The following is a 12,726-nucleotide window of genomic DNA, read 5'->3' as shown; positions in this document are numbered from 1 at the left end:
AGGAGAGAGAACACAAGCCCCGGGGGAGGTTTAGGATGGACGCTAGGAGGAGTTTCTTCTCAGAACACGGGGTTAGACCGCGGCCCGAGGCGCGGAGGGACGGGCCGGGCGCGGCGCTGAGGGCACGGCCGGCAGGGGGCAGCGCGCGCCGTCCGCCATTCCCGCCGGGCGCCGCCCCCGCCCGCCCCCGCCCGCCCCCGCCACCGCCCCGGGGCGGAAGCGCGGGCGAGCGAGCGAGAGAGCGAGCGGCGGGCGCGGAGCGGGCGCCCGGCGGGAATGGCGGACGGGGCGCGCTCGCTGCGCGGCGGCGGCAGCGGCAGCAGCAGCCCGGCCTCCAGCCCGGTGCTGGGCGGGCGGGGCCGCGCCGCGGCGGGGGGCAGCAGCCCGCCGGGCCACGCGTTCCGCAGGGTGACCCTGACCAAGCCCACCTTCTGCCACTACTGCACCGACTTCATCTGGGGGCTGGCCGGCTACCAGTGCGAGGGTAAGGGGCTGCCGGGGCGGCGGCGGCCGCGGGAGTGCGGGACCTGCCGGGAACGCGTCCGGGGAGAGGTGGTGTGGTGTGGTGTGGTGTGGTGTGGTGTGGTGTGGTGGGTGGGGGGGGATGAAAAATTGCCTAAACCTGCTGCTGATATAAAACTCTGCTCGTAATTAATATCAACAAACCGTAGCACTGAAATATAATTCTTAAATCTAACGCAAAACTGCAATACTGAAATGCAGTAATCAAAATAGTGCATTCCGTCGCAAAAAGAAGTGTCTAATGGTAGTAATCAATATTCTAGTGATAACGATATTCTAATAGTAACAGTCGTAAATTGCAAAAATCAAGTCTGAAAACTACAGTAGTGCTGAAAAAACTCTGCTCCTAGTAAAAATTGCAGGGATAAATTCTAATAATTCCTTACAAAAATAACATTAAATGGGAGATGTGTCACTGGTCACTCCTGTGTGGTGACACCGGAGTGTGCTGTGAATCCAGCAGTGCCCCAGCCCTTCCTGGGCTACACACACCGTGAGCAAGCACTAAGCACACCAGCAGCTCACAGTGGATCCATCCCAGGGGTGCCCTTAACTGCTGAAATGCCTGATCCCGTGGAGAATCTGAGACCTGTGTGGAGTTTGAACCTTTTAAAGCTTGCCTCACACCAGGAAGGGGAGAAGGAATTGCTAGGTGTCCTTGCTGGCCTACGCAGCAGCTGAGGTTCTTGGAAGAGATAAAAGCTGTAACTTCTTCTGATGCAGCAAAATCCAGTGGTGTCATAGCAAAGAGAGTGGATCTCTGTGTCCCTCTTTAAAGGAAAACAGACACACCACCAACAACAAAAAAACCAAACAAAACAGCACAAAACATGATGTCTTCATGAGCATGAAGTCCAACTGGTTTGGGTTGTAGCTCCCAGGCCAGGTCCAAAGAGTCAGGTTGTACAAGAGCTTCATTGTTTGCGTGGGTGTCAAACAAAGCTGTAGGTGTAGAATAAGTATCCTGCCTTGAAATAGCTCCTGTCTTTTTTCTTTGCCAGGGGTAAAGAGAGTGCATGATTAAGTTAAGTAGAAATTCTGTTCCTGTGTGATGAAAGCAAGCCTTGAAAAGATAGTTTTATATTTGCTTAAACTGTTTCTGAGAGAACTGTTGTTCTGTCTGTATAGCATAAGGTCACTGCTTATCCTAATTAGCAAAAAAGTCCCAGGCTCCCATGATAATTTCTTTCATTGCGAAAATGAACAAAGTCTTCTATGGTTTCTTCTATCACTGACTTAAAAAACAGGAAATCTTTGGAGTCATAAAACTGGGCATTCAGGTGCCACTTTGTCAGTTAAAGACCAGATTAGTTTTGGTAATGCTAGCTTTTTTTTTTCCTGCTCACATATAGCATACTTAAAGGTAGTGTATTGCTGCAAGTTGCATTTAGGATTTTTTCCACTGAAGTTGGTGTTCTTGGCTTTTCCAGTGGAATTCTGGGTAAGCATCCTTAGCACCACTGTCTAAGGACCTTGTGCTGATGAGGCACTTCCAAGCTGAATGGTTAAAATATATCTTTTAAAACTACACCTGAAAACTCCACCCCCAAACAAGTTACCTCTGTGAAGGGTAATACGAGAGAGAGGAAATACTCTCAGTTTTCCTTAGGTCTAAAACCCTGTAATGGAACTTGGCACATCAGTGTATCTACTGGTTGAAGAATAAGAATTTATTTTTTTGTTGTTTGCTTGTTTGTTTTTTTTGTCTGTTGTCCTTTCATCTGTTTTCAACCAGCTATGCTTTGAGTCACATTCATCTTTCCTACAACTTGCTGCTAAACAGCAAATCTCAAAAACACCTGATGGGTCATTTGCTTGTGTGTCTGCTGTTGTCAAGTTCCAGGTTATTTAATAAATGCTAATATGATTTTTTAAACAATATTTTATATAAATTCCATTTAATAGTTAACTCATTGTCACATTTACTTTGACTAATAAAATTTGATCATTGCACTTCAGAAAGTGATAGAAGGAGTGCCAGGCTGTTAAAACAAAAAAGTAACCCACTCAGATGTTAGAGAAGGAAACATTTGCTGTAGACTTGGAAAACATGATAGATAATTGCTACTTCATTTTTCTTCTCTGCCGGGAGGGAGTCTAGGTTTGCAGGTGTAATTGTAGCTGTCTTTGGACTCCATTTGATAAAGCACCTGCAGGCTTCAATGTGAGGCCACTGAGAGGCCTTTTCCCAAGTGGATTTGCAGTGGTTGCTCTTCCAGATATGTAGGTTCAGATGCTCAGTTTCCTAACTGTTTGTTTTGACATTCCCTGAAGATGGTTATTACCAAAACAAAAAGCTTCCAGTCTTTGAAGGGAACCAAGCATGTCATGGTGTGACTCCGCCAGTCATTGAAAGGAAAGAAAAAAACCAAACAAACTGAAAAATCCCACCTCGTATCTGTCATTAGTTTGAGTAGTTGTATGGCCTAAAATGACCTGGATTTGTGTTTTGAGATTGACCTTTAGATTCTTGGAGAATGGCATTTTCTATGTGTGAATGATCAAGTTTGTGGAGTTTTTCTGTAAAGTTATCAGCTACTCAGTAGACTGTCATGTGTCCTTGTGGCTTACATAGCTGTGTAGCAGATGTACAAGAAAATAGAGTGAATTCTCAAAACATTTCTGGTAGTAGAGGTCAAGATGGTCATTAGTTTTTCTCTGTGAATTCCAAAAAGCACAGGGAAGATGCTCTGATGCTCTCCATACAAGGCACAAGGTGTCCGGCATCTAATCTGGTATGTTTAAAAGCAAGATACTGTTTCCCCCTCCACTTCAGGGCCAGACCACTGTCACCAGCACTTTGTATGGCTTTGAAGGTACTCCACGGGAGAATTGCAGCTCTCTTGTTTGGATTGGCAAGGTATTTTAACAAGCAAAATTTTATAAGGAATGCAGAAGTCTTCCTATGTAGAATAGGTGTCCAGTTGGATCTGAGGATGCCACTGTATTAAGCTTCTGTTGTGCACATGTTTATTGTTATATCAGTCAATATTACCAATAACCAGGCTTGCTTCTGTGGTTTATTCACATGTCCTCCCCGCCCCAACAAATCTGTTTTCTGTAAGCCTTTTGTAAAGAACTATTTTTCTAACCACTTTGCTATTTGTAGCTGTGACTTCCTTTGATAAGTGTGTGTTTGTGTGTGTGACAGAATAAGTGAAGCTTGAGTTGCAGTAGGAAAAAACTGCTCTCTTATATTGCTCTTGCTTTCCTAAACATGGTCATTTCAGGTTTGAGTGGGTTTAAATTTCCTCAGGCTCAGCAAAGAAGAGGCAGCGTAAATGACTGAGATTTTGTGCATGTATGTACACATCTTGAAAATGAAAAATACTAGATATGTGAAATATGTATAAGAAGTCTGTATGAGAGAGGTCTTACTGGTAGTTCACAGAAGGACCAATTTTATATGCTAAAAGATACCTAGCAGATTATTTTATCTGGAGTTTATGATTAGTTTTAGCCACCAATAAATACATTTCTATTCACAGTGTTTTATTTTACATAAAACACTTCAAGCAAAAAAGAAAGATGGAAGAACTATGGATCTGTATATTTGGGGGGCTACAAATATTTTGATTTCTATAGAACTTTCTGATGTAAAGTCACTTTGGTTTATTTTGCCCAAGGATAAAATGCAGGGGATTTAAGTAATAAGCAAGTTTGATTGCAAATTTGCAATTGTTTAACTGTTTTTTTTTTTTATATCTATGTATTTCTTTAGAATATTTATGGGAAGCTGCAGTCATGGGCTTCTTGATATGTATTTGAGCAGATATGAAGGCTCTAAGTCAAATAATATTTTGGGAAACAGGATCCCTTCCCTGTTTTCTGTGGGGTTTTTTGGGGGGTGGGGGTGGAGTTGGAGTTTTTTTTTGGGGGGGGAGTATGTAATTGATTTATTTTTTTGGGGTTTCTAAGCAGAACTTCCAAACTGATTCCAAGATGTATGAAGCTTTGTTTCTCTTAATCTGATTTAGATGTTGGCTGACAACACCACAGCTTTTCCAGAATAAAATGTAAACGGTGGATCTGACTTACATTTATGCCATAAATTTCAGATTTGGCAAGACAGCCAGAAAGCTGCCGTGATTTATACAGGCATGTCCCAGATAAGAACAAGCCATGTTGTTCCTTTTTGATTTAGGAGAGCCTGGAGATGTTCAGACAGCATTTGCAGCAGTCTTCAGATGCATATTTTGGACAAATTTTATATGCCATCTATTAAATTTAAAAGCTGTTCTAAGAAAATAGAGTCATATAGGGAAGGTGTGTTAAAGCTGGGAGTTTGTTAAGTTATGGAAGTAGTAGCAGGGAATAAGGGGACAAGGGGCATTCTCCATGGGCTCTCATCCTTTCTAGTTCTGTTGTTGAGACAGACATGTGAAACATCCTTGACCCTACAGGTTTCATTCAGATCTGTTTTGAAGGAAGTGAGTGATACACGAGATTCCCCCAAGAGTCTTAACGTTTGCAGTTCAAAAGGAAAAACATATTCTTCCTCCTTGTGATGAGCTTTGCTTGCTTTTGGTGCATTTTGAACTAAAAAAAGCTGCAAGGAGGTAAAACCACAATATAATTTCGCTTCTATCCTCCAATCAGTTTGCGTTTTCAAGGCTTTGCTGCCTTTATTCTTCAGTGGCTTTCTTGTCGGTGTTGGGGCCTTTCTGTGCAACAAGATGTTTGGTACTGAGATATTTGAGTGAATGTGACTTTGCTGCATTTAAAACATAGATGGAGCAAACAAAGATTGTCAAAAAACAGGGGGAAAAGCCATCACACAACCTAAAAGAATCCTACAAAATAAAACTTTGGCTCAGTTCAGCTGATATACATGCTGAGAAAAATGTTTGAAGCATTGACTGACACATTGAAAAACACAATTTGCTGGTCTGGATTTGAAGCATAATCCATTTTGTACTGGAGAGAAGTCATGCTTTCTTTTTTCCTGCCTCCTTCTGACAGCGCCTTAGAGGAAAGTATCTCTGTCACCATCGGCAAGGCAGAGAAACGGACAAGGTGCTTTATGAGAATGCACACAGCTTTTGTAGCTGGAAGCTATAGTTTGTGTTGATAGCATTAGCCCAGATTTTAGTCCAGAAACTCAATTAGATAGTAAATAACTTACTGCTGAAAGTGCTAAAACCTGTAATCCAATACCAAGCTTTGAGCAGCACTTTCATATATCATCTATGTTACTGCCTTAGTCTGACTCGTTGAGCAGTGCCAAAAACACTGAGGAAGATCAACCCCTCATGGTGTGAAGTGGCTGTGGCTGGTGCTCTGCAGGTCCTCTTTCTAAATGATCATTTATCAAGTATACCTTAGACATAATATGTTCAGGTGTTTCTCAGCCATCCTCGAGGGTAGTACCCTGGCCTCCTTTTAATCTTGCACACAAATTCTTCACTCTTCTAGTAAGTTTCCCACAGACCATAGTTCTTGCAGTCCTGTGCTAAGGGTCTAAAAAGATTTTATGCTTCCTTGCCCTTGTGTGGGAGATAAATGCCTGACTAGTTTCTTTGTGGTAAACAAAAGACAGTAAACTCTAAGACTTTTTCCATAAAACTGAGCCTTTTAACAGCATTTTAAAACTTGTGCAGCATTTCAGTCAGAAGTGACATTAGTACTTAATGGGTAGAGAAGCACTTGCCTGTTCCGCGGTGATGTTTATGTGCATTTGCTGGGTGTTAATGCAGTTCCTGCTTCAGGTTTGCTTTCTTTTTGGAAACCAGTACATTTCAATAGCACTCCCCCTTGCTCTAGAGATGGCATGCATTCCTTCTTTATAGATGTAGAAGTCTGTACTAACGTGGTTTGCAGTTCTGTATGATTACTCAGTCCTCCTTCAGTTTAGTGCTCGGCATTTTTTTTCTGGTGGTGGTGTTAGTTGTATTTCAATGTTTCCCCGACAAGGTTGGTTAATATCCTGCGTTAACCATGTGAAATAACACCATTAAGCAATCACTTTCCATTCACAATTGCTTTACAGCAGGGACCCTGCCATGTTCAATGGGCATTCATTAACTAGTTGTAATTGTAACTCAAGGTGGGGCCTCCTACATTTACTGCCTCGGGAATGGCAACCAAGGTTTTTAGTTTCCATTGTCCTCTGGTGAATTTGTAACAAAAGTTTCTGTTGATTGTACCCACCACCACCACCCGTACTCGGAACTATAAATCCAGGGATAAGGAGTTTTAACTCATTTTTTGGTGGGTTCCCTCTGAGCATGGTGCCTTTGCTGATCTGTTTTCTCCTTTTTTGATTACTTGCTGTTTATGACTTGTCCATAATATTGCTTTGCTTCTTAGTATTCCATAGAAAGCCAGTTCTCTTCCTGATTTTGAAGCACCCTTCTCAGGTGGCAGCTCTTGACTTTTCATTGAATCATACTGTCCCTGGACGACCTTTACCTTTTGGTTATGTCACTAGTTTCTTCCAGAGGTGCTTCTAAACTCTGAATTTCATTAGCTCAAACTGACTTCCTTCTGGGCTACTTGTTTCTCAATTAGATCCATCCTCCTCTGGCTCTTGAAAGTACCTTTGGTGAAACTGCTTTTGCAACACTTACAGAAAACAGGTGACTAAGTAACTTGAATATGTTTAATTTGACTCAGCTCCAGTGGAGAAAGGGCAGATTGCCTGTGTGGTATATACACCTATCTGAAGGATTCAACAACACAGGCAGATCAGCTCCTGTTCTTCCTGCATTTTCCACCCCCGCCTCCAGCCTTTTTATTTAATGGTAACTTCCAGTTTGCGAGAAGCCAGTTCCAGTTAGGAAACACCCCCAAGCAGAGAGCGAAACCTACCGTGTGTATATCACAATGTGATAAGGAACATGTTGGAAGCACACTTCATTTTTTTCTAAGTGTGCTACTGCAGTATTCTTCCTTATTGTTGCCTGCTGTTGTCTCACTTGTGGAAGTTTCTTACTCAGTAGAGTACAGTCAGCCCCTCATTTCACTTCCTGTTCTTACTTAAACATTTTTATTTGCTGGGCTCTAGAAGGATGGGGGTGGGGTGTGTGCGTATTCATACATATACATTAACATACATTTGTGTGACTGTTGCTTTCTTTCCAGTTTAAAATTAAATATCAGTGATTTACTTGGAAATAAGTTTAGGATTATTAATGTGATGCGCTGGTATCACTCACCTGCTTGGCTTCTTTTTAAACCCTTATGTTGTATGGTATAATTGTATTGGCACTTACAATTGTAAAAATAACATTGTATAAGATCTAAAACAACTAACAGAATAAACAATGCTGTATTTGACCACAATTTAATCTATCCTTGAAGGTTTTACATACACAATACTGATAGAGACATTCTAAATATTTAACTAAACATATTTTCTTGTTAGAAATCATTGAATTAATGACTAATTTCAACTTCAGGAGTTAAAATAGGAGCATTGTGTTGTTCTGCAGGGTAGTATTAGGTTATGGTGGCTAGGAAATAGGACATCCAGTTTAAGTGCAAGGATGCATATAAAAAAAAATCTCAGTTCCTCATTGCTTTTCTTTCTGTTTGGCAGATTGCATCAGTTTTTAGTGTCTTGGTTTGTCATGCTAGAATTCAGGAAGTGAGTTTTTCCTTTTTGTGCAGTACTTTCTCTGCAGAATGTGAAAATAATAACTGGTACACCTTGTTAACCAATGAACACAAGAAATAATCCACTAACCAGTTCCTTAGTGGTTCAAACAAAAATATTTCCTCAGTGCTGAAATCATTATGTGGTTGGGATCCTTGTGTGGGATCACTATAAATACAAGGAAATTGGTAAGATTCCTCTAAGCATGAAGATGGCATGAGGGAAACCTCTGAACACAAAGTGAAAAAACCAATCATATTTGAGACCATGGATGCTTTATTTCAGAATAAAAAAGGCTTTTCATGGGAGGATAGATTTTCTTCAGGATCTAGATAGCATGGCAGAGTGAGTGTAAATCATCACACATACAAATTTGCATGGGAAACTGATTAGGACTTGCAATCCTGGAATTTATCTGCTATAAAAAGTATCCCTTAGAATTAAAATGAATGTGTGGGCTGAGCAACAACCTAGGCAAAACTGCTTTTTCACATTCCACCTCTTCTCAAAACAGTATCGATAAAGAGTACTAGAAACGCTGATTTTAAAAATTTTGGATATTCACAAATATTAACATAATTTAAAACTCTCAAGATGCTTTTGCAAGTTGTTTCCCAGATTTTGGGTGGATGCTGTTGGATGTCCCAGTGGCATAGCAGAGTGCTGGAACAGTTGTGCCTGGCAGATGTGCACATGAGCTGTGAGCAGAGTGTCTGCCCTCACTGCTGACAGTCATCATTGGTAATAATAGCAGTCCTTCCAAAAAGGAGTTAAGATCCCTTTGTCCCAGAAGGGATTGAAAATGGTGCTTGCAATTATGTTTGATGCTCCAACTCTCTGTCTGGACGCTGAGCAAACTTAATTCTGTAAGCAAAAGATGCGGAGTGAGAACCCGAATGCATGATCCAAGATGAGGAGGTGTGAAAGAAAAGATATAATTTTAAACAAAAAGAACTTAAAATATTCCTATTCAAATTTCTGTGCAGAAATCAAGCACAGATTTACATGCCCATATTTTCTCTTGTGAAAAAGTTAACTAACAGCAGCTGGGACTATTAGGCCATGGTTGCAAAATCCTTTTTAAAAAAAATAGGCTAAAGCAGAAGGTAAACATACTATCATGTTAAAAATACTATCCAAAAGAGCCAAATATCATGTCCATTTTGGTTTTGACCTCTGTTATTTTGTTCCTATTATATTCTCTTTGCTGCAGAATAGCTCCTGTTTGGCAAATGCCTAGAAATTTATTGATGTTACTGTATTTTCCATCCAAGCACTTTTTCTTCAGGTGAACCAAATAGATTAATTAAAAGTAAATTCATAAGACAATGGAGATATATTACATTTCTTTGGTTTTGCTTTCTCTCTTTTACTTTTGTTCAGTGTGACTTTTTTCTTAAATATGCTGTCCTGGAAAACTTTAAGAACCTTTCAGTATTGATAATTCATGTGTGTAAATTAATAGCTGATTATGCTACATAGTAAATTAAGATCAAGAGCCGCAAGAACTTTGAGCAATTGAAAAGACCACACCAAGCAACACTGAACTGAAATGAATGCATGAGCCTTGATGTAATTTGATCTCTCTTTGGGAAAGATTTATAGCTTTTCAGGGATAGATTTTTAATTTTAGTGTTTATGAACAGAGTTATTTTATCTTGGAAGTTCTGGTGTACTCACCAGTGGTATATATAACTTGTACTGCAGGCTTCTGATCTCCAGATAGATCATATCTTCATATCTTCTATGAATTTTGTATAATCTTAGACATGTGAAGGAGACTGTTGCTTTAGTTCAAGATAAATATAGTCTTTGATCTCATCAATGAGTCAAGCCTAAGTGGTGAAACTAAAATCCTCACACTTTCTTAAAATGAATCTTTCTAAAATGCTTGAAGTGAATAAAATTAAGAATCATGATTTTTTTTTAAAATCAGACATCAGCACTTTCAGTTTGCTTTTCGGAAATAGTGCCTTCTGAGTGTTTTGTTTTGCTGATTTATCATGGTGTGAATCATTTGCCTTTAGTCTCCTGACCATGTCAATAGCTTTGTAGTTACCACACTGGAGTAAATACTGAATGTACTTACCAGTTAGCACAGGATTCCGTTTCTTTGCTTTCTGCATGTTTTCCTGTCTATTCTTTCCAGATCTGAGGTGTTTTTTCACTCAAATCCCATAGTTTTATACAGTTTTGAGTGTGATGCAACTTGAAAATGAAGCCCTATAGGAGTGACAAGTAAAGGTTGCCATGGCAGCTCTGGGGTATCTTGTTTCTTTCCTTGTGTTGTGTGTTGCTAGGAGGTGTTGAGATGCCTTACATAATGCCAGAGATTACCCAAATTAAAAGTGGAAGAAAATTTATTATGGAGTTATATAGATTAATAATGGGACCTATGTTGTAATTGTATCCAGCTTTCCTTGAAAAATTGTAACTGTGCTGTGGAGGAATGTGGGTATTACTGTAGCTAAGCTTAGCAGTGATTTTTCTTCTGGTATCTATTCACCCCAAGATAATCTTCAAGGGTTTTTAAGTATATTTTTATGTTCACTGTTCAGTTTTCAGAAGGCAGAAGAGGGATTGCGAACCTCATGTCTTCTGGTTATATCACTGAGTGGAAAATACTGGGTTTATGTAAAACAATGTGGTTTCACATAACGTCCAATCAACAACTTGTCTATGTTTTGGAGAGAATTCTGTTTCTCCCACTGCTAAGAGCACAGAGCTAACTCACTGAGTTCCTGTGTGCATGGGATGCACGTGGAGTTTACTGTGTCACTGGTGATATGCCCCAGAATAAGTGCAGAACTGGTGTGTAATACAGCTGGTCTGTAGCCTGTAATGTTGAGAATGTCGCCAAGTCTTTGGGTACTCTGAGTGTCCAGGCAACTGTATCAATATCACATTTTTCTGCCAAAATTCCATCACAGCTTATGAAGTCCTACTGTGCATTAAGTTCAGCTAAGATCCACCCTGTTTATATAAGTGTAACTCAAATTCTTATTTTTCAAAGTTGGAGATGTGCTACTGTTATTTCCCTTTTATATATGTGGAGACACTTCAGCATAGGTATGTCTAACATAACAGAAGTATTAACAGGACTGTTCTTTCATAGAAGACATCTGTGTTGTTATTGAGTAGGATGACACTGACATGGCAGTGTGTGGGTTTATTTGTGCTGTACTGGGTCACGAGTGATAATGGTGCAGGAGGCCATGTGTGAGGGCTGAAACCTTGTGGTGTTCATGCAGGGTGCCTAGGCATGATCACCTCATGAAGTCAGCAAGTCTAAGGGCAAGGTGCTGCAACTGGCTAGGGGCAATCCCTGCCATGAGTACAGACTGGGAGAAGAAGTCATTTGACAGCAGCCCTGTGGTAAAGGACCTGAGAGTTGTCGTGGATGAAAAGCTGGACTCAATCTGGCAATCTCCAGCTTGGCAATGGCCAAGCACATCCTGGACTGCATCCAAAGCAGTGTGGCAAGCAGGTCCAGGCAGGTGATTCTGTTGCTTTTCTCTGCCCCTGTGCGACTCCACCTGGAACACTGCATCCATCTTGGGCTCCTCAGCACAAGAAAGGCACGGACCTCTTAAAGTGTGTCCAGAGGAGGATCATAAAGACGACTGGAGGGATGGAGTACCTCTGCAAAAAAGGCAGGCTGAGAGCTGGTGTTGGTCAGCCTGGAGAAGAGAAGGCTTTCAATAGCTTAAGAGGAGGTTATAAAGGGGAGGAAGAGGGCAGATAGTGACAGGAAAATAGACAATTATTTTAAACTGAAAGACAACATTTCTAGATTAGATGTTAGGAAGAATTTCTTTGCCCAGAGAAACTGAATACCTCATTCCTGAAGATGTTCAAGGCCAGATTGAATGGTCTGCTGAGCAACCTGATGTGAATGGCAGGATGAGTTGAAAATACATGATCTTCAAGGTCCCTTTCAGCACTAACCATTCTATGACTCTATGATGAAATTTTTGTTGCAAAGATATTTGCAGAAAATGTCAAATTGTTTTAGTGCATTTTCCTTTAAATTGAGGGCTGAATCAGTCTTTCTTGTAATTTTTTGTTGTGCTGTTCTGAATGCTGTAAGCTGTAGCTCTTTGTTTTGACCAGTAGCTGCAAGTCAGCTGGACAGTGCTGATAAATAATTGACAAAGTTTCTCTTTGTAAGGCATCACCCTGAAAACAGTGACTTGGAGAAGCTGTTGCAGACAGCAGCTGCAGGGAGGAAAGCATTTATGACACTGGTGTGCGTGCCCTGCAGTAGGTGATTCTGTGGTCCAGCTGGATCTTCCTTGTTTTTCTGGTTTTAACTGTTCCATGTTTCTCTGCCCCTCCTGTCCAATTTCATTTACACATGCTGCCAAGCTGGCACTTCTCTGCTTCAGCCATTGGGGTTCAGTTGATTGCATGGTCAGTCTGCAGCAAAAGACATAAGTGGCACCAGCTTAAGACAGAGCCGGGAGAAATTTCTAATTGCTGAATGGTCTTCAAGAGACTTTTAGTGGTATCTGCTACTTGATCTTCTTATTGCCATGCATCTTACTGAAACTATGAGTTGAGTGTTATTGGGAGGGCCTTCTTCTTTGAAGGCTGTTAGGATCTAT

The 12,726-nt window shown here is 40.9% G+C and overlaps 1 protein-coding gene across 1 annotated transcript in view; it reads left to right on the top strand.

Annotated features, from left to right (window-relative positions):
• The first annotated feature begins 276 nt into the window (after window positions 1–276).
• DGKQ (diacylglycerol kinase theta) overlaps window positions 277–12,726 on the top strand; it is an 81,148-nt gene continuing 68,698 nt past the window's right edge. The window contains exon 1 of the mRNA XM_062513886.1: window positions 277–484. Within this exon, the coding sequence (XP_062369870.1) occupies window positions 277–484 (208 nt within the window). The remainder of the gene's footprint in view (window positions 485–12,726) is intronic.

Source organism: Cinclus cinclus, chromosome Z (assembly GCF_963662255.1).
Source record: "Cinclus cinclus chromosome Z, bCinCin1.1, whole genome shotgun sequence".
In the NCBI taxonomy this organism is placed as follows: Eukaryota; Metazoa; Chordata; class Aves; order Passeriformes; family Cinclidae; genus Cinclus; species Cinclus cinclus.
This window is presented reverse-complemented; position numbering and strand designations above follow the sequence as displayed.